General features: G+C 47.2%; 1 protein-coding gene across 1 annotated transcript in view; it reads right to left on the bottom strand.

Moving 5' to 3' along the window:
- The window catches only part of PYGB (glycogen phosphorylase B), a 689075-nt gene that overhangs the window by 318054 nt on the left and 344654 nt on the right, over positions 1-26367 (bottom strand). Inside the window, exon 8 of the mRNA XM_078649032.1 lies at positions 20757-20900. Within this exon, the coding sequence (XP_078505158.1) occupies positions 20757-20900 (144 nt within the window). The remainder of the gene's footprint in view (positions 1-20756; positions 20901-26367) is intronic.

Here is a 26367-nt window from a genome sequence, read left to right on the forward strand (position 1 = left end):
GTCTATGAGCTGATATCCATATACATAGCATAATACAGTACGTTGAAGTATGTGCAAATGAATCTATATCATAAGGATACACAGAATGTAAAGAGCTGGTGCATGGAATACATATAATGCAAAGGTCTGCCGTACCCGCCAAGACCATGGGGCCCGGCGCTTGACCACGCGGCCTCCGCCCAAGTCCCCGCGCCACCACTCACCGCCTCGTGTGCGCCAGAAGCGGGGGATCCAAAACTTACCCGCACAAGGCGCGGCCCTCACAACGCGACTCCACTCAGAATAGGTAGCCAGGCGGGCCGGCGCCTCACGGACCCGACCGAGGCCCGGACCCTGACCGGAAATAAGAGGCCCCAGCCGGAGAGAAAGGACGAAACTGGGTTGCCGCCCAAAGACCCCCAACACAGGGATGCGGAGCGAGTCGGCGAAGTACCACTGTACCAGGCCACGAACCCGCCAATAAAACCCCCACCTCCCCGGCGGCCCGACGCTAAGCGGGCCGCCTGGCCAGCACTCGGAACCTCCGCCGGGAGGGAGTAGGCGAAGAGGGGGGGGTAATGCCCGAAGGCAAACCGAGAGACACTCACCGGCAAACGAATGTCCGAAAGAGTGTCCACGTCCACGCAACGGGGCGGCCGGAGGGGGGTGTCTGACCCTGTCTAGGGGCGGGGCGGCCCTCCGCGACTAAGGGCCCGCCCTCCTGATGGCCACCGGTTGGCCTCGGGCAGGCGCAGAGGCGGGGTCCACACCGCGTAGGATGACAACACATAAACAGATGGAGTTTGTGGCTTGATATATTTTTTTGCATTCCACTAAGGGGGGGTGTCTGACCCCGTCTAGGGGCGGGGCGGCCCTCCGCGACTAAGGGCCCGCCCTCCTGATGGCCACCGGGTGGCCTCGGGCAGGCGCAGAGGCGGGGTCCACACCGCGTAGGATGACAACACATAAACAGATGGAGTTTGTGGCTTGATATATTTTTTTGCATTCCACTAAGGGGGGGTGTCTGACCCTGTCTAGGGGCGGGGCGGCCCTCCGCGACTAAGGGCCCGCCCTCCTGATGGCCACCGGGTGGCCTCGGGCAGGCGCAGAGGCGGGGTCCACACCGCGTAGGATGACAACACATAAACAGATGGAGTTTGTGGCTTGATATATTTTTTTGCATTCCACTAAGTGGCGATGTCCTCAAATGCAGCTCATAAAAAAAAAATAAGCATTTCTTCCTCACACACATATCAGTATTTTTATTAGCTAAAGGAATCGTGAAATTAAGGATTACGATTAATAAAATGCAAAAGGCACACGCTACTTCCAATGAGTCAGACGTCTCTTGACAAGAAATGCCCCTGCAGGTGATGAGACAATCACATATGCTGACCAAGAGTAAACTCTGTAGAGAGCTGGGCTCACTTGTTTTTTTTAAAAATATAATTATAAATATTTTACAATCGGTTTATATTTTTGCTGTCAACATAAAAAAAAAAGTGGGCTCAGGAACAGAAACGTAAACTGAATTACTAGCAGAGAGAGGTGGCAGAAAATCGATGCATGGTTCTCACCTTCTAGGACTTGTCTAAAGTGCCAAGGCTTCTCGTGAAGTATGGTACTCACCTTCTAGGACTCGTCTAAAGTGCTACGGCTTCCGGTAAGGCATCCTTCTCACCTTCTAGGACTCGTCTAAAGTGCTACGGCTTCCAGTGAGGCATGTTTCTCACCTTCTAGGACTCGTCTAAAGTGCTACTGCTTTCGGTGAGGCATGCTTCTCAACCTTCTAGGACTCGTCTAAAGTGCTACGGCTTCCGATGAGGCATGCTTCTCACCTTCTAGGACTTGTCTAAAGTGCTACGGCTTCCGGTGAGGCATGCTTCTCAACCTTCTAGGACTTGTCTAAAGCGCAACAGCTTCTGGTGAGGCATGCTTCTCACCTTCTAGGACTCGTCTAAAGTGCTACGGCTTCCGGTGAGGCATGCTTCTCAACCTTCTAGGACTCGTCTAAAGTGCAACGGCTTCCGGTGAGACATGCTTCTCACCTTCTAGGACTCGTCTAAAGTGCTACGGCTTCCGGTGAGGCATGCTTCTCACCTTCTAGGACTTGTCTAAAGTGCTACGGCTTCCGGTGAGGCATGCTTCTCAACCTTCTAGGACTTGTCTAAAGCGCAACAGCTTCTGGTGAGGCATGCTTCTCACCTTCTAGGACTCGTCTAAAGTGCTACGGCTTCCGGTGAGGCATGCTTCTCAACCTTCTAGGACTCGTCTAAAGCGCAACGGCTTCCGGTGAGACATGCTTCTCACCTTCTAGGACTCGTCTAAAGTGCTACGGCTTCCGGTGAGGCATGCTTCTCAACCTTCTAGGACTTGTCTTAAGCGCAACAGCTTTCGGTGAGGCATGCTTCTCACCTTCTAGGACTCGTCTAAAGTGCTACAGCTTCCGGTGAGGCATGCTTCTCAACCTTCTAGGACTTGTCTAAAGCGCAACAGCTTCCGGTGAGGCATGCTTCTCACCTTCTAGGACTCGTCTAAAGTGCTACGGCTTCCGGTGAGGCATGCTTCTCAACCTTCTAGGACTCGACTAAAGTGCTACAGCTTCCGGTGAGGCATGCTTCTCAACCTTCTAGGACTTGTCTAAAGCGCAACAGCTTCTGGTGAGGCATGCTTCTCACCTTCTACGACTCGTCTAAAGTGCTACGGCTTCCGGTGAGGCATGCTTCTCAACCTTCTAGGACTCGACTAAAGTGCTACGGCTTCCGGTGAGGCATGCTTCTCAACATTCTAGGACTAGTCTAAAGTGCTACAGCTTCCGGCGAGGCATGCTTCTCAACCTTCTAGGACTCGTCTAAAGTGCTACAGCTTCCGTTGAGGCTTGACACCACTTACTTTCAGTGGAGTGTTGACTTCCAAGCAGCATCAACACCCTCGTCCAAGCCACGAATAGTACAATCTGCTGTGGAAACACTTCAGTCCTGGATGACTTCTTCTGGGAGTGGTCAAGAATCTGGCACTGCATCTCCCCTCGATCCAACAAGCGCCCTTCTTTAGTGCCGAAAGACAGACAGAACTGAAGGTGAAAATACCTCAGCTTTGGGCAACCGTCCCGAGAGGACAGAAGGCTTCTGAACATATTAGAAGTCACCTGATTCCTTGCTGTGTACCCTGTTTTTTTGCAGATTTATATAGTGCAAACCCGACCCAAAGGTATTGGAGAGCTTTACATGAGCATCAGTTACGTTACACAGGGACACAATAATATTTAAAAAAAATTGTAGGCACGGGGAGAGTAAGTGATTTGCCCAGAATCACAGGATGTGGAGTCGAGCCCAAAGCTCAAACCTTGGTTTCCCCGCTCCATAGTCGGCAGTCTAGCCGTGAGACCACATCCTCCACCCAGTTGTATCTGACACCGTTGTATCTCTTGCATTAGTAAACCTATCTGTCCGATACTTATTCCTAGTAACCACTATATCCCTGGTCTGTTTCTGGACAATGCTTCTACTCTTAGTACCATTACATAGTGATGCCCAGTTATCAGTGAACATCTGGAATAGTCAGGAGATGGGAGGCTGTGGCGAGCTGAAAGTGCTTTATTTGTAAAAAAAAAAAAGGTCACTACAGCTTTTACCACCCATTGCCCCTGCCAGCGCTGCCAATGACTGAACTAACAATTACTAACCCTCCCACTCATACGAGTGTAACAATTGAAACTATTTCAGGCCACCCAAAGCTATATTAATAGAGGTGTTATTCGTTTTTTTTTTGTAAAATTTTTATTTAGAAGTTTGTAAGAAAGAGGAGAAAAAAAGAGTGGAGACAAAGTAGGAAAGATAACACAAGCGACATATCCGCCATAAGTCCCTCACAGGGGACGCCATAGATACTCTCAGAGAATACAAATGGGGGAGTGCAAGGTTGGGTCACAAGGCAGTATAGCAAAGTCCAGGTACGAGTCCAGCGCTCGACAAAAGAGTCCCAGGCGAAGGCGCCTGCTCGGCCATGTGCCCAGTAGAGGAAATAGTGCTAACAACCCCCGTACTGGAGCAACGTCGCAACCAATAACAAACCCCTAGGGTAACTGGGCCCCCCCACCCTCCCTCCCCTCCTCCCCCCCGGTGGTGGCAACCACACTCTCACATACACAACTGATCACAGTATCCCTGTATTCGGATTAGACCTGGAAAAGGTGAAGAGCACGTAGCGTGGGTGGGCAAACCGCAGACGGTAAGCCTCGGGACAGGAAGCGAACCAAGGGGCCCCATCGGAACATAAAATTCTTAAAATTGCCCAGGAAGATGTCCGCCATTCTTTCCATGCTCAGTAGCCCCACAGTCTCGTGTGCCACAGTGACAGAGCCGGGGCCTGCGGTTTCTTCCATGCTGCAGCCAACGTGAGTTTAGCGGCTCCCAGGCATAACCACAGGATTCGTTTATCTGCTTTAGTTTGATGTTCTAACTGCGGGTCACGGAGACCTAGCAGAACATGGGCCATGGAGTCCGAGATCGGATACCCCAGGATATCCTTAATATGGGCCAGAATTTCCGCCCAAAAAGGGCGAATGGTCGGGCAGTCCCACCAGATGTGGCGGAAGTCCCCCAGGAGGCCACAACCCCGCCAACACCTGTCCGAGGATGCCGGGAAGATTCGATGGAGCCTGGATGGGTAAAGATACCAATCGTGCATGGTCTTCAAGTGAGCTTCCCGAAGGGCCACCGAGTGATTGTGCGACATTATATCGCTCCAGAGACGTTTCCACTCGTCCTCCGATATATCCCGGTCTAGAAGGACCTCCCAGTGTTCCATGTAGCGGGGTCGCGGGGCGGTCACAGTGGCCAATAGCAACCCATAAAGGAAGGAGATCGTCCCTTTCATAGTGGAAGTGCGTAAAAGGAAGGATTCGAACGGGGAGGGCGCCCTGGTGGCGGCCTCCCTCACCCCTTCGAAGTTGCCCAATGAAGAAGCTGGGCATGGCGGAAGCGCTCAGTAATCGGGATCCCATAGTCCCGCATGCAATTATGGAACGTGAGCGGAGACATTCCATGGAACAGATGCGTGAGCGCCCTACAACCACCCTCTCTCCAGAGTCGGAAGGGCCCCTCCTGCATCGCAGGCAGAAACGCCGGGTTGAAGTGAATGGGGGTAAAGGGGGACGGAAACGTGGTCCAGTGGTCATCGTTGGAGACTGTATCCCACACCTTTAGGACCGTGCTAGTCGGAGTGCTAATGTAGGCATTCTTAGGTCTATCCCCCTTGGGCTTCCAAATCAAATCCCATATCGATCTCCCCGTCACACTCCTATCCATGTGTAGCCAGTGTTTCTCTGAGCAGCGCTGGGACCATTCCACGATCACGCGGAGCTGCGCAGTTTTGTAATATAAAAGCATGTCCGGGAATCCCACTCCTCCCTCGGACGTCGCAGTGTCGAAAATGGGATCCGTGCTCGCCCGCCCTGCCAAACAAATTTCAGCATCAAGGTTTTCAATCTTCGGAAAAAGTCCACCTCAATAGGGATGGGAAGGGCCTGGAATAGATAGAGGAACTTCGGCAAGAGCACCATCTTAAGAGCATGGATTCTTCCAAGCCACGACAGAAACTTCGGTTTCCACCTATCTAGATCAGCTCGCATCGACGCTAGCATCGGGGGGAAGTTAGCCGCGAATAAAAACCCTATAGTGGGAGTCAGGCGTACTCCCAGATATAATAGGAAGGCAGACGCCCACGGTAATGCCGTGAGCAAACGCACTCGTTCCACGTCTGCATGGGGAAGAGTCAAGTTCAGTATATATGACTTGTCGAAGTTAACCTTAAATCCAGCCACCGTTTCAAATCGATAGAGGACCTCCAGAACATGCGGTAGTGAGTGGATTGGGTCCCCCAAGGACAGCAGCACGTCATCCGCGAATAAGGAAATCTTGTGCTGCTCACCCATAAAGGGAAGGCCTACGATCTGCTCCCTCTCCCGTATCGCAATCGCCAGAGGTTCGATACTCAATGCGAAGAGGAGAGGGGAGATCCCTGCCTCGTCCCCCGTGAGTGAGGGAAGGGGGCAGATCGATGTCCGTTAATCATCACCCTCGAGGTAGGGCAGCTATAATTAGCCCTAATCATGGAGATGAACTGGCGTGAAAAACCGAAAGCGGATAGGGTGCGGAACAAGAATCCCCAATCGACCCGATCGAACGCTTTTTCCGCATCCAACCCAACAAGCACTGCCGGGATGCGGAACCTGTCAGCCTTCTCTATCAAATGCAGTACCCGACGCAAGTTGTCATGCGTTTGCCGACCCTTTATGAACCCGGATTGGTCCGGATGAATCAGAGCTGGCATCAGGTCCTGAAGCCTGCGGGCGATGATAGAGGAGTACAGTTTAGCATCCACATTGAGGAGTGCTATCGGGCGATATGATGCGCACTCGGAGGGATCCTTCCCTTGCTTGGGAATCACGGTTATCATGGCCTCGGCCATGGACCCAGTGGTCGTTCCGGAGACCGCCATTTCATTAAAAAGTGAGACCAGGTAGTCCACCAGCTCCGTCGCGAATGATTGGTAAAAAAGGGCCGTGTAGCCATCGGGGCCGGGAGCTTTGTTAGGTTTCAAAGCCTTAATGGCTTACAGCACCTCCGCTCTCGAAAAAGGGGCCGCGAGTTGCTCGTTCCACCCATCAGAGACCTGCGGCATAGGGAGGTCTGCCAGGAATGTGTCCTGCTCCTCACTATCCAAGCAATCACCTGCATACAGTGTGGCATAAAACCGGCCAAAAATGTCCGCCTTGTCTCTGTCTCTATGCTGCAGGGAGCCTCCCGGACCCCGGATCCCTCCAATGTACTCTTTTTCTCTTTTCTCCCGAAGTTGACGGGCCAAATGCCTACCCACCTTGTTCCCCTGCGAGTAAGACGCGCGCCACAATCGTAGGAGGGTGAACTCAGCCCGATTTGTGTAATGGGCCCTCAACTTCCCTCTAACAGCCGTCAGAGGTCTAAGGGTGACACGTGACGGATTCAATTTATGTGCCCTTTCTAAGCCGGCAAGTTCTGATTCTAGATCCTCCCGTTCCTTCCTCCGTAATTTATTGAGGTTTGCGTTAAGTCCTATGCAGGTGCCCCTCAGTGAGGCCTTGCACGCGTCCCAGGTATTGAACACCGACGTGTCCGCCATGGGGTTGAGGGCCAGGAACTCCCTAATAGCCTCCCTGAGCGCCTTACAGGAGGAATCATCCCTAATCAGCGCCGCCGGAAAATACCATTTCCGGAAGCCATCCCCTTTCATCGACCACTGAACCATAAGGATCAGGAGACTGTGATCGGAGACCGAGAGTGGAAAAACCCTAGAATCCCGGACATCTCCCCTAAGTGCTTGGCTCAAAAAAATGTGATCTATACGGGAGTAAGATTGGTGGACGTGGGAGAAGAATGTGTAATCTCGTGACTGGGTATGCACAGTGCGCCATCCATCCATCAACCCCAACTCTCCCATCCGATCTTTGGAATCAACAGAAAAGGTTCCGGAATCCGCCCTTTGAGTTCGAGAGCAATCTAAAGCCTTGTCCCACACCATATTGAAATCACCCATCAAAAACAAATGCCCCTCCACAAACTCTCCTATCTTATCCAACAGGCTCTGTAGAAAGACATTCTGCTGGGCATTGGGAGCATACAGCACCACAAACGTACACAAACAGCCGTACAGTAGTCCCTTAACCATCAGCCATCTACCCTCCTTATCACAACAGACCCCCGTAGGCTGAAATTAGAGGGACGCCCGAAAAAGAAGGGCCACCCCCCTGTGCTTCGTATGGGCAGAGGATCTATAGACAAGAGGAAACTGCCTATGGCGCAGCCGAAGTTCATCCTTGCGTGCCAGGTGGGTCTCCTGAAGACCCACCACATCTAAGTGATGATCCAGCAGGTATTTCCAGATCTTTTGGCGTTTCTGCGGAGAGTTAAGGCCCTTCACGTTCCACGTGCCAATGCTAAGAGGCATGAGGAAGGTCCAGACCCCACAGCTCCACTACCGCCAATGCATCCTGCTTCCCCCCCCCCATCACCACAGAAATCCAGACCCCCCCTCCGACCCCCAGACCCCTCCACACACATTCGGCCATCCGCACAACATCAAACTCCCATCGGTTGCCACCACCTTCCCCCCCTACCCCAACCTCACCCTAACAGCCTCCCACCCGGATCCCCCCCCTAGACCTCCAACCCCCCCCGCTCCCAACAAGCAACCCTCCCAACAAGTCAAACTCAACATTCCCAGAGGAGGAGAATCCGAGGGGACCTCCTCTAGATGGGCTCGGGCATCACTGGTGGAACCCCTAGGGCCACGGTCCGGGGTGTCTTCCCAGAAAGTACATTCATACCCCCGGTACCTGAGTGCCTGTGCCCCTCCGGCACCTCGGCAATGCGATCTCAGGCTAGGCCGCTCCGGAGCTCTGCTGGGAAGAAGCCAGTGTCACCGAGGCCACTGACGCAACCGCTGCCCCCCTCTCCTGCAGGCTGAGAGTGCGGTCCGGTCCCCCAGCGTCCCTCTCCGGGCCCACTCTGTGCCAGGAGGAGGACCGTCGCCACCTTCGGGATGAAGAGTCGCCGTTCGCCGACGGAGGATGCAGGTCATCAATGCCAAGAAGCTCCTTCGCTGCCTGAAGAGAGCGGATCTGTACCAGCCGGTTTTGCCATCTGAAGATGATTCGGAAGGGGTGACCCCACGAGTAGGAGATGCTATGGTCTCTCAGGAATGCGGTTACCGGACGAAACTCTCTCCGTTTCTGGAGTGTGGAAGCCGCCAGGTCTTGATACAGCTGGGGACGGTGTTCACGGAACTGCAAGGATGGGAGGTCCCGCGCCTTCTGTAGAATTCGCTCCTTTAGCTGAAAATCGTGCACACATACCAGAATGTCCTGGGGTAGGCCCCCTCCTCGCCTGGGCAACCCCACCCTGTGGACTCTGTCCATCCTAATGTCCTGCAGATCGTCCTCACCGAGAATCTGTAAGAAGAGCGCCTGGACATAGCCACGAAGGTCGCCCGCCTCACCATCCCACGGCACTGCTCGTATGCGGATATTGTTCCGACGGGAACGGTTCTCCAAATCCTCCGCGTGGGCCTGGAGGTCCAGATTCTGCTCCGTAAGTCGGATCACGTCCTGCTGCAGCTGGTGGACATCATTCGCCATACTCAGATCGTGGTCTTCCAGTGTGGCCACTCGTTCACCGATTCCGTCGACATCCCTGCGTACCTCGCGAAGATCCGATGCCAGCTGATTACGGAGCTCCGAAATGTCCTCTTTGATCGAAGTGAAGAGTTCCGTCATGAAGGCCTTAGTGGCGGGGGCCTCATCGTCCGAGCGTCCGGAGGACGAGCTAGGTCCCGGCGAGGCCGGTTGCTGGGGCCCTTTAGATTGACCCTCTTTGCCGGGTTTCCCCTTGCGCTGCGAAGAGGACATCGTCGCGGCCTTATTCCTTCTAGAGGCCAGTCCGTCACCTGGAAGCTCACCTCCGACGGGACCGTGTCCCAGACCAGAGTGCCGCTCCGGCCCCCCCTGACGATCCCCCGAGCTCGTGCTGATGTCGGCAAACCAATCCAAGGCGTCTTTGTCCCCAAGTCGCCAACACACCCTGCTGCACCCTAGGTAGAGGGGAGAGCTCCAACTCGAGCCCACTGCTCCGACAGGTGACTTGCCAATCCTATGCACAAGGCCCCCAAAGTGGCAACGGGGTCCAGCGGGAAATGACCGGGGTGGCAGCAGTATAGGATCCTCAACACCACGATCCGCACTCTGTGACTCCCTTCAAGGTCGCTAAGCTGTTCCGTAATGGGTCACCGCTCCCCCTATAACCTCCCTTCACGTCGGTGGTCCAGAACACGCTCCGCAGATCCAGGGGCCGCTCGAAGTGCAGTCCGCCACTCTCCTGCCTTTCTGGCTGTGCCAGGCCACGGCCAGACCCCACGTGCTGCTGGAGAATCCCGGCTGCTTCTGCCACACATCCACTGGACGGACCTCAGCCGGGGGCCGTCGCGCCAAACGAAGCAGGTCTGCATCACCCCAGGTCGTCCACTCATTGCAGACTGGGTTCCGGCCGCAACCAGGCCGCAATCCCCGGGCTCGCGTAGGGACCGAGCCGAAGGGCTGGCTCTCACGGCGAGTGCGGCCTCGCTCCCCCTAGATCCTCCAGGCACTTCGCTGGACCCGGACACGCTCCGCAGCTCGCGTCCCCCAGGAGCCAGGAGACGCCCAAAGAGCTGTCCGCAGCCCCTCTTGCCTCCCTGGATTCGCTAGGCCGCGAGGCCGAGGCCGGGCCCCCACACGGCGCCGAAGATCCCGGCCGATTCCTGCGGGGATCCACTGGTCGGGCCTTAGCCTGGGGCCGTCGCGTCGATCGGAGCAGTCTCCGCTCCCCTGGCCGTCCACTCGATGTAGGCTGGGTTCCGGCCGCGGCCAGGCCGCAATCCCCGGGCTCGCGTAGGACACGCGCCGAGGGACAGACTCTCGCAGCCGGCCGGGATCCGCAGGCCCCAACTCTGCTCTGCTACCGGCAGTCCGTCGAAGGGCTAGACCGCCCCCACAGTACCGGGGACCACAGCGGACACCTCCTACGGCGTGGCTGTCGCTAGGTCTCTCCCCGCCGTCCGCAGCGCACCTCGGCTCACTGCTCCGTCGTCCGGCCCGCAGCTCGGCGGCTCAGGTCTGAGGCGTCGCCGCGCTCACCCCCGCTACAGCACCAGGGTCGGTGGTCACCACGGCTCTCAGCGGGCGTGGGCAGTGCCAGGGGCCGGGAATGAGCCCCGGATCGGTGCTAGTTGATGCTTTAGATGGCCCGGCGCCGGAGGGGACTTAAAACGCGTCCTACTCCGTCACCATCTTGTGCCACGCCCCTCGTGTTATTCATTTTTAATGTATATTGACTTAACAAACAATTTTGACAGACAGTGGCACCATGTGGTGGATTGTCACTAAAGCCGGTGCTGCCAATTAAGTGTCGGTGAGAAAAACCACCGGAACAAATTAAGCACAGGTAGAGTAGAGCACTACATCGAAATGAAAATACCGGTGTCGCTAGAAATCTCCAATATAAGATAAATTAAGATAGTGTTTTAGTTGTCGAACTCAGAAACTAAACATCAAGGAACAAAGATACATTCATCATGAATCCATAATGTCATAATAGTGCTTGCCAATCGGGGATGGCCTTCACAAAGAGAGACATGTAACTGTGAGCTTCTAAAAAACCACAAACAGGATTTATAAACTGCAATTTAACCCCTCCAACCCACCAATAAGCTCATATTTACAATCTTGGGTGTCTGGAGGCAAAATATGGGCCTAAAACTCTGTCTTTCAAAAGTCCCGAGCGGACCACAGTATTATGCAGATGCCAGGGAAGGTACGCAACCCCCTGGCACTGGTTAGGAAACATGTAAAATTACTATAATTTTGAGAATAATATGGGATTGCATAACTAAACTGGAAGGCAGAAAGGCGCATGCACAAACACAAGCATGGTGGTCAATGCTTGTTTTGTGCAAGTGGTTGCAGGTGATGGGCACCACCACTCGTTTTGCGGACTGGGTCTTAATATTCATCCTCAGACTTTGACCCAGAAGCAAGAGACAAAAAGGCAGAAAAGGAGAAAGAAGAACAAAGATAAGCAAGCAGACAACTGGGGAAAGCAAAGAAGAAAAAACTTTAGCAAAAGTGATCTAAAGAGACAGGAAAGCATATTGTGGTGGAAGAAAGCAGCCTGGGGTGGAATCAAAACTAGTCTGCCCCGGTCTTTTACAATGCTAGCACTAAGCGGCAACAGCGATGGGCTCCTAAGAAAGAACTTTGTTTAGTGCTTTACAATTGAAGAACTGATGGTGAGTGTTTGTGATCAGTGTAGCTCTCGAGAGGGAAGGCGAGCACAGAGGATAGGCCAACGCTTCAGCAGCCATGAATAACGTCAGCGGACTCATTCAAGCAATAGTTATTTCCATGGAGTTGTTACCAGGTGGCTCCTAGTCTGCAGGGACACAGTTTTCCACTCCTTAACCCACCTACCCTATTACATCCTGTGAGTACTATTACTGGCTCATGTCAACTGAATGAGGCGGACAATGATGGTTGGGAAAAGGAAAGGCCAGGATTAGAATAAGGTATCCCTAATGGCAGGGACTCATCTGGTAACCTTACCTCAGAAAAAGCAGCTCAGACTTGATACGCTGGTTTCTCGGTGCATACGGTTCCATAGCAGCACAGTGAATAAACACAAGGAACACACTGAGATAAACAACCAGTGGCAAAGCCAGCAGTTCTGGCTTGCCTTTTGAGTCCAGATTAAAACATAAAAAAAATGCCTGCGCGAGTAAAACATTCAAAAATGCCTGCTCCGGTAAAACATCCAAAAAATGCCTGCTCCAGTGAAAAAGCAATAGAACAAAGGATTGCAGGGTATACTTTTCAGATGTAAATAGTTTCTCATGCATTACGATGCAAACTCTCCAATGAAGGTGAAATAAAACACCACCCAGCCAACATCAGGAGGATGATGCTTCCCCGGGTGAATCCAAAGTCTATTTTACACATATTTTTGAGAATTGGTAACAAAACGTTTATGTGTTATTCTAAAAATAGTTACCAAATTTGTTGAACTAAGTTGGACAGATTTCGAGACATCTTTGGGGTTCTTGGCCTTGGGGAGATTGCGTCCCACTTTACGGGCACCCTCACATTATTTTGGCTTCTTTCTCACTTGTTTGACAAAGCGTACTGACTCTTGCATATTTGCATAACGTGTGTATTAAAGCACACGTTCACCCGTAGGCATCTTGGCAGTCAATAGCAGATTTTTATTGATACCCAACTCAATGGTACTCATTTTATCGACCTTAGATTGATGAAAGACTGAGTGAACCCGCAGGGGTTTGAACCTGTAACCTTGAGGTCAAATACATGCTCTTGAACGTGCAACAGTCCACCGAGCCACCAGACATGGTTAATACATAGAACAAGCATCACGGGGCGTGGCTTGCGCGCCGCTTCTACATGGCGTGTTGCGCTTGAGCTCCGTGGCGAGTTCGTCCCGTTGAGCGATTTCCTTCACTTCTGGCTGCCCTTCTTCGCGGAAAAGGCAACCCTCTTCAGCGGAACATGCGGAGAGCTGATTGATGCTGTTTTCCTGTTTGTTTGCTCACCGGCTACATGAATTCCGCCGCACGCTTCAAAGGCGCTCGCATTCCTTACGAGCGGCCGCCATTTTCCCGCTCTTGACGTTCCTGTCATTTTACTTCAGAGGCGCCGCCATGGATACAAATTTGCAGTGCCGCTTGTCTTCCTAGTGCGTTTCTTCCATGAGGCTTACTACTGGTAACATTTTTGTCTTTTTTATATTATTTCATTGTTGCTTGGCTGGTTTTTAAGCTGCTCACGTGCTGTTTGTTTCTCAGAGCGCTTCTGTCATAGAGGTGTCGACATTTTTTCCTACAATTTCAATACTGTGCTCCCCTGCTCTGCACATACCTTCGCTGCTAGCTAGAAATATCCTGGCGCACATTGGACGTGGGCGCCTATATATATTTTTCTGTGTCATTCTGCGCAACTCCTGTGTTCCTATCTCTCTCAAGTGGTATTCTTGCAGTATTCTACTTCACAACTGCAACTATGAATCGGTCTACGACCACCAAAGACTCAAAAGATGTTGGCACGTCGTTGAAAAGACTTAAGTCAATCTCTCCGTCGCCCGAGTCTCCTCAGGCAGACACTGCTTCCACGTTGGATACCATTTTGGCGCGCCTTAATGAAGTACATGATATTGCGCAGTCAACAAAAACTAACACAGACTTGTTACAAGTGGAGGTGTCTGCTATCAGAAATGACTTTAAAGCCCTCTCTCTTCGTGTGTCAGCCACAGAATCACGAATCAGTTCTGCTGAGGATGGTATGCACAAACAGTCCAGATCTCTCACCCACTTGGAGCGCTCAATGGCGGCATTGCGCAGAGATCTCACTGAGCAGGAGGACCGTAATCGTAGATCTAATCTGCGTATTTTTGGTGTTCCGGAGGATTCGGAGAAGGCTTCTTCTTCTATGATAGAGTTTTTATCTCATTGGATTCCGGACACTTTACAAATCTCATTCCACAGAGAGTTTGAGATTGAAAGAGCACACCGTGTCCCAACGTTTCGACCTAAAGCAGCAACCCAGCCAAGAGCAATTATTTTTAAGCCTTTACGACATCAGCACACTGAGTTGATTCTCTCTCATATGCGAAAAGTTAAACAAGTCAGCTGGGACGGTCATCGCATCTCCATTTCACAAGACTTTGCCAGAGACACAGTTATAAGGAGGAAAGGCTTCCTGAATCTTCGGAAACGTCTGTCTGAAATGGGAATTCCTTTTTCTTTTTCTGGTCCTTCAAAATTTCGCATCACTCATAAAGGTCGCTCTAGAATCTTCGATGAGCCAGCGGATTTGGCTACATTCCTGGACAACCAGTTGGAGATAGAGATGGAAATCCAAAGAGCAACTTCGCAGACTCCTGGTTCTTCGGGAACTTGAACTGTTTCTTGTTTGTTTCTGGTTGTATTTTTCTGACTGCCTGCTTCTGATCTCTCTCCAGTTGGCTTCTTTGCCGGTCTCTCCTTCTTGCTTTGTTCGTGCTCATTCTGTTCTTCTTTTTCTTCAGGTTAATCTCGATTTTCTCTCTTCTTCGTATGTTTTTCTTTTTCTGTGTGAACACTTTTTGTCTCTCCACTGTTTTCTTCTCTTGTATTATACTCATATCCACATTCTCACTTTGTTAGTTCTTAGCTGTCGTCCTTTTCTGTTCCTCCTAATCACTTCTCTAACATTTCATTCCTTTTTCTAGTACGGGTCTTTTTCTCTTTCTTTTTATCTACCATTTCTCCTCTTTTTCTCCATATCTGCTCCCTTACATTCCTACTTTCTTCCTTAGATATCTGACTTTCTTATTCTTATCCTATACAGTTATGCCTTTTCCTCATTTATGATGTTATCTTTTACTATGAGTATATTATATGCCTTGCATTTATCTACTGTTTAGGATGTACCTTATATATTTACTGTGTTATTACTTATTTTACTAATCTTATTCATTATACATATATCTACTGCTAAGATATTGGTATATTATATTTGGTGTAGTTCTCTTCAGTATTAGGTTTGATATTTCTTTCTCTTGTTCCTTTATTTCTATTCTTTCTCTCTTTTATTCATTTACGGTGCTGTTTTTTGACAGTTCCTTTCTCATACATCTCTATTTTCTTACTTCTATAATTCAACTTCATAGTACTGACATATGCTGTTAGAGTTTGTTCTTTCAATATGTGGTTAGCTTTTATGATATATATTTTATTCACTTCAATTTTATATACTATTCAGGCTTTCTCTCATATGAGTTTTTGTTGATATTTATTATATTATTGTGACATATTCTAGCTAGCTCTTTCGCTAGGTGGTTTTTTTTTTACCCTACACTGCAATGTAGCACTCTTTCATTATCAATTTTATTCTTTACATTGTAACGATGTCTTCTGATAGTACTTGTTCCTTGTTACCAGTTCTGTTTTTCCTGCTATCAGCTGTTATATTTTAGAATTGGGCTACTGTTTTTACCCACTATTGCTCCTTGTACGGGTCCCTTGCTCGCTTTTTCCACGTTCTCCCTTGCATGATGTGGGTCTTTTTTAGACCTTCCCTCCTACTTCTTTTCTCTCTCCTTTCTATTCTCTTGTCATCTCTTCTTTCTCTTTTTTTCTCCTGGTTCTCCCACAGGCACGCTCCCACTGTATTTCTTTTGTTTCATGGTTGGTCCCTTGTCTTTATGACGTACTTTCTCTTTCTACTATCAGTGTCGTTTTCTGTTTACCCCTCTCTTTCTACATGCCAGGCTTAAATGTGTTATCCCTCAATGTTAAGGGGTTGAATCATCCGGTGAAGAGGTCGAAAATTTTGGATTATTGTAAGTCTCTCTCTGCAGATTTGGTTCTTTTTCAAGAGTCCAAGATCACTAATAGAGAAGCCTTGTTTTTGAAGAAGGATTGGGTTTCGGATGTTTCTTGTTCTGATGCCTCTGGCAAACGGAATGGGGTTGTTACTTTAATCTCGAGGAACTCTGGTTTATCAATAATTTCTTCTAATCATGATTCTGAGGGTCGGTGGCTGTTATCTAAATTGTCGGATGGTCAGCACGATTTATATGTTATGAATATCTATGCTCCGAACGCTGATGCTCCCACTTTTTGGAAATCCATTACCAACACATTGAATAACACCCCACATGCTGGTAATCTCATTGTTGGTGGCGATTTTAATTTACCGATGGACCCTCTCTTAGATAGGAATTCTTCATTTCAGTTTCGTCCTCCAAAATCCCACAAACAAATGCTTAACATGTGTTCCATCTCTCATCTTCAGGATATCTGGCGTCTTCATAATCCCACTGGTAGTGATTTTTCTTTCTTCTCTTCGCCTCACTCTTCCTTCTCTCGTATTGACTATCTCCTAGTTCACTCTTCTCTTGTCTCATCTTCTTCCGCTCCGCTTATACACCCTATTGTGGTCTCTGATCATGCTGCGGTCAGTTTCACGCTATCATCCTTTGCCCCTAAACCACGTTCTCGTTCATGGAGATTAAATACTGAAGTGCTATATGACTCTTCCCAGGTTGCTGAATTTTCTACAGCTATAGATACTTTTTTCCGTGAAAATGAGGGTTCTGTCTCTTCCCCGATCGTTTTATGGGACTCTTTTAAATGCACGTTCCGGGGTCAGGTTATCAAATGTATGTCCAAGCGTAACTCATCGATTAAAAAAGAACTTACAGATTTATCTTCTGAAATCAAAACTCTTGAAGCCTCCTTCCGGCATACTAAGGATCCGTCTTGCTTACAACAATTAAAATTCCTAAAGTACAAATATAATACAATTGTTACTAAAAGGGCTCATATTGGTGTCCAAGCACAAAAGTCCAAGAAGCTACTATTAAAGAATAGGGCTGGGAAACTTCTGGCTGTTACCTTAAAATTTCAAGATTGTTCTTTTAAGTCCTCGCAAATCTCTTCTATTACGGACCACACCGGATCTAAAAAATTCCAAACAGAAGAAATCCTTGAAGTTTTTCGCGACTTCTATAATAAATTATATACTCCTTCTAACCAATCCTCTTTTGACCAATGTCAAGATTTTTTAAAATCAATTCCGATTCAGTCAGTCTCTGAGGAAGATCGCTCTATTCTAAATGACCCTATCTCTTCTGAAGAAATAGTGACTGCGATTAAGGCCACACGTTCTGGTAAAGCCCCTGGCCCTGATGGCTATCCAATATTATTTTATAAAACATTTCTTCCTTCGATTGTCCCTAAGTTACAATCGGTCTTTAATTCTTTTGTTCAGGATGGATCTGTTTCTGGTTCGGCTGCTGAAGCCACCATTGTTGTGATTCCGAAAGAGGGAAAAGATCATTCGGATCCTAAAAACTTCCGTCCTATTTCCCTCCTAAACATGGAAGCAAAGATTTTTGCTAAAATCCTAGCTAAACGGTTAGAATCCTTTATTCCCCATCTGGTGCATCCTTCCCAAACTGGTTTTGTAAAAGGTCGTCTTGCAAGGGATAATATACGCACTTTCTGTCACATTATCGGTGCTGCCAAGCGATCGCATCTCCCTGCTGCGGCCTTGGCCCTTGATGCGGAAAAGGCCTTCGACAAGGTTTCTTGGCCATTCTTTCGAGCTGTCTTATGCGCGCATAACCTCGGAGACTCTTTCATTAATATGGTAATGTCCCTATATTCCCAACCTAAAGCTAATATTAGAGTTAATGGTGCTACGTCTTCGTTTTTTAATCTTCGTCAGGGCACGAGACAGGGATGTCCCTTGTCCCCTCTCTTATTTTTATTATCTATTGATCCTCTTCTTCGGTTGATTGACTTACACCCTGATATAAAAGGTTTTTCTTTTGGCCCTCATTGTCTTAAAACTGCCGCTTACGCGGACGATGTTCTAATTTTCTCGGACGATATCGCCTTGGCCATCCCTGCTATCTCTGACACCATCTCCTTGTTTTCAACGGTCTCGGGTTACACCCTAAATAAGGATAAGACGGAGATGTTCCCTTTAAATGCCTATTGTTTTCCTGCTCATATGGGTTTGGCTGGTTTTAAGTGGCAATCTAAACATCTCAAGTATCTGGGAATTTATTTCTGTTCTACTCTTCATGCCACTGTGGCTTATAATGAATCTCAGACTCTCCTCAAAGTCCGTAGTCTTTTGAATACATGGTCTCCAAAACATATCTCATGGTGGGGTCGCCTACAAACTCTAAAAATGATCATCACGCCGATTATTAATTTTGTTTCCTCCATGCTCCCGCTTAAATTGTCTGATTCCTTCTTTCGAGAAATTGATGCTCTAACATCTAAATTCCTATGGAATGGCAAACGAGCTCGTTTAGCATACAAATATTTGCGTCGACCCTGTGATATGGGAGGTTGTAACTTTCCTGATTGGGAGAAGTACCAAACAGCTTTCTTGGCCTCTCAGGGTGCGTTGTGGTTCGCTCCTCCAACTCATCATGTTCCCTCTTGGTTGCTCATAGAACAAGATTTGGCATCACCTTTACCTATTGCCTCTTTTTGTACTACATCATCTTTGCATATTCTGTTTTCCCGTTCTATTATTATTGATACAATTGCTGCGGTCAAGAAATTAGATAGGAAGGCGGCCATTCCTCTGCATAAAACTAGATGGTCTTCTATTTGGAGAAACTCCAAAATCAAGCTTAATATTTCTCCCACCCTCATGGCATATTGGGCAGCAAAGGGTATCTCTCTTGTTCAGCATCTGTATAGTGCCCCTGGAGACCCCTTACCGTTCTCTTCCTTGGCTCACAAACACTCTTTGACAAATCTCGACTTTTATACCTTTCTTAAAATCAAGGTTGCCGTCTCTAAAGTCCGTCTTCACCCCTCCTCCTCCACCATTTCGCTTTTCCACATCTGGATCAAATCTGGTCATGTTGCCTCTAAAATATATAAATTTCTGTCCTCTACTTCGCTTCCTGATCAGACGGTTGTACAACAAAAATGGTCACGTCATTTTGATCATAACATCACGGACCATATCTCATCCGAAGCTTGGCAATCCATTGGTAAATTAGCTCTCCGTAATAAAATAGCTCCCTCCCTTATGCAATCCAAGTTTTTCTCGATCAATCTCCTCCATTGGACGCCTGTACGTCTTCATTCGCTCAACCTTAAAGACGATGATCTCTGCTGGAGTTGCGGTTTGGAGGCTGGTGATTTTCCCCATATGTTTTATCACTGCTCCTTACTTAAACCTTTTTGGGACCTCATTCAGAAACATTTATCTCTTATTTTTAATATTGAGCTACATCTCTCCTTTCCCTTAGTCTTATTAGGTCCCTTGGCTGCTCCTACCCCTCTCCCTTTGGACCCTTTGGAATTACAGTTACTAGATCTTCTCTTGACTGTTGCGGTTAAAATCATTCTTATGGAATGGAAATCCTTTTCGTCTGTCTCTTACCATACGTGGTGGGCGTGGATATCCTTTTTACGCAGTGCCCACACCTCGGTCGATCTAGCACACCTTACGCCTTCCATTTCTAAAGGGGTTTGGACAGCCTTGGATGATTATATGGAACTCTCCTCGAAAGGGTTAGTCCCTCAGTTCCCTGTTGATTTGTCTGTCTAATTATTATCTGTTCTTTGTTCTAGATTGGGTTAGTCCTGTGGGAATCCTTCTTTTTCTTATTTCTGCTTTCCTGTCCTCTCTTCCCTTTCATCTTTTCTGCTACTATCTTCTTTGCTTTTCTACTTATCTTTCTCTTCTTCTGTTTCCTCCCTTGTCCCCATTCCCAAATCAGAAAGTGATACGATTTGCTTTTGCTTGCGGAAGGCATATATTGGATCAGATCCTCTATTTCTCATCGATTTCTTTTTAATCTTATTTCACAGATATTTTACTCACTTCCCAAGTTGAGCTCATGTTTGTATTTTTTCAGCTTGTGGCCGAATGTATCACTTATATTGTATTTGGTTTTACTATTTGTATAATTTTCTTTCTCAATAAAATCTTCTTGAAATCAAAAAAAGAACAAGCATCACATTCAGAGATAGGTGTATAGCTGCTACGTTTTTGAAAGTCAGTAGCAAGTAAAGAGCATTCGGGTGCTGTCATATTCAGTTTGGGAGCCAAAGTGCGTCAAACTGTAATTTCATCCCTTTGAAATTTTACGAAATGTTAGAGAAATTATGCGTTTAGAACAAAGTGTGTTTTACTTTTTCCGACAGCTGGTAAAGTAAAAAACACTATACTGACAGGAGACTGATTTAAGCCGACAATGTCTCTTGGCGAGATATTTTCGACATGGACCAGTCTCCTATGGCAAAAAAGGATATATAGCATAACATACTTATATTTATTGAGAAATGTGGTGAATTTCCCATGATGGAAATTACAAGAATTTCAAAACATTTGCCCTCAAAATAGTAATTGTATCCAGGACTGAAGCGAATGACACATGCATTACTAAACTCCAACTCCTACCCGACAACCTAGTGCACAGCATGACAAATTAGTTGATATATCAGTGATATTTCCCCAAACATGATGTTTTGTTTAAAAGTAGTAAGCAGGTTCTTCTAATCTAATCACTGTGAGTAAGGACTATTTAGTTGACATTTTAGACTTTTGAAACTAAGATGAAGTTCTGATCGTCGTATGACACAATGTCCATTGCAACAAGGATCTGGAGGTTCACCTTGTCTGGGAAGGTTTCGAAGCATGTTCGCACTGGGTCTCGGCAGCCAAACTTGGAAGACTTGAAACGGCGGATTATATCCTGGAGAGTAGCCGCTACCACAAAGTATTCTTGCTTCAACCGGAGCTCCTTTCCTTCGAAGAACTATACAAGGAGAAAAAAATATATATTAATTGTCTGGTTGACCAGCCTCAGCATTGGCCTACCGAAAACTGTGACCTCGCTGAATGAAACCGAACAGTGACCTGCATAATTCACCCATGTCAATTGCACATCACAAACTACGTCTATTGGAAGAGGAAGAACAGTAGGTGCATTAGGAACCAAACCAGCCCATCCATTTAATGAACTTGGTAACTGACGTGCACCATACGCAGAGAAGGGAAGGCCACCAACAAGAGCAATAGGACCTATAAGGCCTCAGCATATTCTGGTTGCAGTTTAAGGTATCACAATCCCTTAAAGAGACAAGTGGACACAAATTGTTTGTGTTCATTTTCGTGCCAAGTGGGAGCTAGATGGGACCATATTCAAACTACCAAAGGTTAACTACAGTCATGATTATCCATAAGACTGTAAAGTTAAAAAATACACTTTATTTTCCACTTTATAGACTACTGTTTGGCTTTTGAAATATTGAACTGTGCAACATTTTTTTGTTGAATAGTTTTAATGTCATTTTAAGGCATTAGAAATGACAGAGAAGAACATATGGCACACATACAGCACAGTCTAGGATAACGTGTCATGACCATACAAGTCAGTAACCCTCAAGCAGTACATCACATAGAGCGTAAGTAATGACCAGAAATACAAATCAATAACAGTCTCAAATAAATTGACCAAACCATTTTCCCCACACTTACCCATGTTTTTGGGGGCAATCCCGGGCCTCAAAGACCAAACGCTTTTGTTCTACAATCAATACATACCCCGTCTCCATCTCGGGAGAGTTGGGGGACTAGTGAACAGCCATCATGAAGCAATATCTCATTTTACGACTAGAATGGTCATACCCAGGAACACTCTTTCAGCCCTTGTGCCTCCAGAGCCCTCAAACACACCAAGGAGAATCAATAAGGGTGAGGGGGAAACTTCCCACTCAAGGACACCAGACAATTCCCGGGTTACGCTCGTACAATAATGATATATAACTGGACACAACCACACCATATGATAAAAGTCTGCAGAGCCAATTGCACAAAAAGGAAAGGTGGAGGAAGGGCAAAGGCCTGCTCGACACATGTGGGCTGGGGAGAGATATGCAAAATAAAGATAGTATGTCTGCATCAACCGTAGTCGCAAGTAGATAGTGAGTTCACGAGGGCCATCAGGGCGTCCCACCAATTCTTATCCTCCATGGGTCCCACTCTGCTCTCTCAATAAATTATAAGGTGTTCTAGCGAACCAGGGCTGTTAATTACGACTGTACAATAAATCTGAGAGATTCCCCCGCGGCCCAAATTACCCATGATAAGCTTAGCTTCCAGGGGGTTAAACTCCAGGAGGGCATCGGCTGACTGGATATGAGCGTGAAGAGCATGTCTGATTTTAGATATTTATAGACTTGGGTATGTGGAAGAGTATACATCTGTTAAAAGTCCTTGAAGGAGTGTATGTGTGATCCTGACCACACATCTCCCAGTTGTGTGATGCCAATAAGGTAGCAAGATCAAAATCCACGGAGCACCACCACTTCTCCCAGCGTGGTGCTGTGACACAGAAGGGTTTATTGTGTAAGTCTGGCCTCCCATTGTACATGTCGGAGTGCAGCTCTCCATGCAAGGAACACCATTCTAGTTACCAAAGGTATCGAATTATAAACCGGGGGCCTATAGAGCATCGCCTGCAAGTGAGGGAAGCCAAACAACGAAAGCTGTAGGTGGTAGGCCGGATCAGGTCATCCCCTATTAAACCAATCAAGGATAACACAGAGGTGGGAGGACAAAGAATAAAGGTAGATTAGACATTCCCAGGCCACCATCATAGAGACATGAAAGCCAAATGTGGCCTAGAACCCCGCCATAGGAATTTTCTTGCGGTTCCATTTAATTCGCAATACCACGCCCGAGACAACTGAAGTGGTAAATTCTGAAAATTGCAGAAGGCTCTTCATCTTTTGTAACGCAATACTTCCCATGACATTAGGAGGAAGAATTTGCCATCTAGCGAGGTCGGTTTTAGCTTTCCGAACTAGTGGTTGAAGATTAAGGGCCAAGGTAAGTTCTGGATGCAATGGAACCTGTAGACCCAGAAATTTCAAACTAACCCGGCGGAGAGGGATATTTGTCTGCCAATCAAAGCAGTCTCTAGATGATGCCAAAGGAACCAGCACAGATTTAGCAGGGTTCATCCTAAGGCCCAAAGCCACTTTAAAGTGTTTAAGCAATTGACAACATCTAGGGTCACTTACAGCCGGTTTTGCAAGGTATAAAAAAATGTCAACTGTGTATAAAGCGATGCGGTCCTCATGGCCCATACCCCTAGCCCATCCAGAGTTCTGGGGATTCGTATGAATGAGCTGGACCAAAGGCTCTATTGCCAAGGCAAAGGGGGAGGGGCAGGGAGTAGCCCTGCCTGGTCTCTCGCTCTATGGGAAAGACAGCGGAGAGGACCCCATTGACTCGCACTCGAGCTGTGGGATTAGAAAAATGGACAAAGACCATATCACGTAATCGCGATCCAAAGCTAGCGTGGGCTAACACCAACTAAAGATAGTTCCAATCCACCATATCGAAAGCCTTCTCAAAGTCAACAAGGAGCAATGCCAGATCCTGATGCAATCGATGATGGTGGGCCAGGGCCACATGAAGCCGACGAAGACAATGTATTGTGCTCCGGGATTGCATTAAGCCACATTTGGTCTGGCTGCACCAATGTAATCAAGACCTGTTTGAGTGTGTTTGCCAACACCGTGCGAAACATTTGACCTCACAGTTGAGGAGTGAGATTTGGTGATAGTTGGTGCAGGACATATAGGGAGGCTATGACTTAGGTATCTCAACTATAGTGGCCTAGTCCAGCTCTGACGGAAAGAAGCCTACGTGGCAGACCTCCTTATATAAGGACAAGAAATAGGGGTGAAGAATTTCTCGAAATGTGGCATAGTATTCCATGGAAAGCCATTGGGCCAGGGGTTTTCCAAGATGCCAGACCGGACAAAGCATCACTTATCTCTTCCACCGTAAAAGGTTCTTAAGTAACCGAGATTCAGTGGGAGATAGGCTAGGAAGAGGGCATGAATCAAGAAAGGAAAAAGATACAGGATGGGTCCCTATCTACTGGTACTGAGTATAACTTTCTATGGTATTGAGAGAAAGTCTGTGCTATCTCAAGAAGAGAACAACCAGTATCATCTATGATCTCAACGACAATCCTATTTGTTTGTTGGTGGGAGGCCAGCCAACAGAACAGCTTCCCATTCTTGTAACCCCAACCATAAATCCTGGTCATTGTGTACCGCCAAAGATTTTTAGCCACCTCAAACAAGTGCAGATTAACGTCTCCAAGGATGAGACCTAACTGACGGGAGACATCCGAACTGTGCAATATAATGGGCAAAGTTGTCAAAATGGGGAATTCCGCCCCCTTGTTATTGAGAGCCATTCTTTTGTAAAATTAGGAATCCGTGGGTCCAAGTTACAGTGGCCCACAATGGCCACATTTTAAGACTGATCATCATAAATATACTGAAGAAGAAGCGATCATTGGCCCACGTTGTCTTCACCCTTAAAACTACTGATTTAGCTCAAACCAATGCTGTGGACAGAGGCTGGCTGCTTGGGTTAGGCAGGCACAGTTTGCAAACTCTGAGGTATGCTAATTTCACTCTTCCACTAGATCATGTGGTGACTGGTCTGCAGAGATCTTGCTTCCGGTCCAGGGAGGACCGGCCTGGCAGTTCTGGCTGCACTGCTCCCATGAGGATCCTGGTCAAGGCTGATTTGCATATGGCTGTGTCCAAACTGGGATGGCATAGTGAGCAAAAGAACGATGATTTAAACCCAGATCTCTTGACTGGGGGTAGGTGGTTGAAAAGTTTCAGCACTCCGTCCATCATCTTATTGTGTTTGCAGAGACCTTTGAGAGAATTAAACAGCTATAACATTGCCAATAAACTGTAGTTTAATACTTTTAGCAATAAACTAATTAAGGTCAGAAGAGGGCATATTGGCAATGTTTCAGTAGAAATACAAGAAAACTATTACTATCGGGGAATCTGGATAGAGTATCGAGGGTTATTTAAGGCACACTTGTCTTCAGAAAGCTAAAACGGCATCAAGTATATATGCTATCTGTCCATTTTACAATAATGAACATGCTTCATCTATTAAGTATATACTTACTGTCATCTCAATGGAACTACTGCTATCTCTGGACCATGGCTTTACAGCCTTCCCAGGGAGCCCTGGCTGTACTGAATTCAAGTCAGAACACACACTTCCTCTTTGGTGGAATAAAACATTTCAATCTCATCCACACCGTATAATCATACCGTATCACCAGAACATAAATTCACATTTGAAATAATGAATAGTTGTGAAAATAGAAAAGATTTAAATCTTATTTAGATAGTTTATTATAGTCATTAACATTTTTTTTTAAAACAGCAGACAAAATATTTCATTTCTCCAACACAACCAATTGTTGTGTACACATTAAAATTAACATTTAATGTGTGCACAACAATTGGTTGTGTTGGAGAAATGAAATATTTTGACTGCTGTTTTTTAAAAAGTTTTTAATAATTATAATAAACTGTCTAAATAAGATTGAAATCTTGTTTATTTTCACTACTATTCATTATTCCAAATGTGAATTTGTGTTCTGGTGATACGGTATGATTATACTGTGTGATGAGATTGAAGTGTTTGATTCCACCAAAGACGAAGTTTGTTTTCTGACTTGGGTCCATTTGGTGCTCTACCTCTTTGGTTGTAAAGAGCCCTTCTCTGCTTTAAGGTATACTGAATTCAATGCAAGGCTTTCAGGCTGACTTTTGGTTTTCCTAATTTTACCGATCAATGTCAAATTAGACTTAGATCTAATCTGTGGCGGCCTTCACTTACAATGATGTCACATTTGAAATGTAGTCAGTGAGATTTAGGGGGGTGAGTAATCTCAAATTTTCCAACTTGAAAAAAAGCAGTGGGCTGCAAGGTGGAAGGGCGAGATCACCAAGATTCGAATTGAGTGTTTTCATGAGAACACAGTGGGCACGGATTTCCATTAGGAGACCTCTGTCTAGAGTGGCACTGTGGGCGAAAAAAGATGGGTGGGAATGCTACCCTGAACAAAAGCCATTGGTTACACTACTTGCAAGAATGCATTCCATCACCTTTTGGGTGTTTGATTGTCAATAGTATACCTAGAAAAACAAGGCTGGTGGAGTTTTGCATGCCTACTACGGCCAATGTTTGTGAATGCTAAAAAGTCATTCATTTGCACCCAATCAAATAGTACTTCTGTGGGTGCAGAATTGCTATTTTTTTGGTAAACCGATCACTATATACTTAAGATCCATATAAAAAAATAAGCAAGTTGAAACCTCTTAGTGAAATGAGAACAAAGCGAGAAACTGACATTGCAGACCTAACTCAGGGCCCCATCC

The sequence above is a fragment of the Lissotriton helveticus genome, chromosome 6 (assembly GCF_964261635.1).
Source record: "Lissotriton helveticus chromosome 6, aLisHel1.1, whole genome shotgun sequence".
NCBI classification, from domain to species: domain Eukaryota; kingdom Metazoa; phylum Chordata; class Amphibia; order Caudata; family Salamandridae; genus Lissotriton; species Lissotriton helveticus.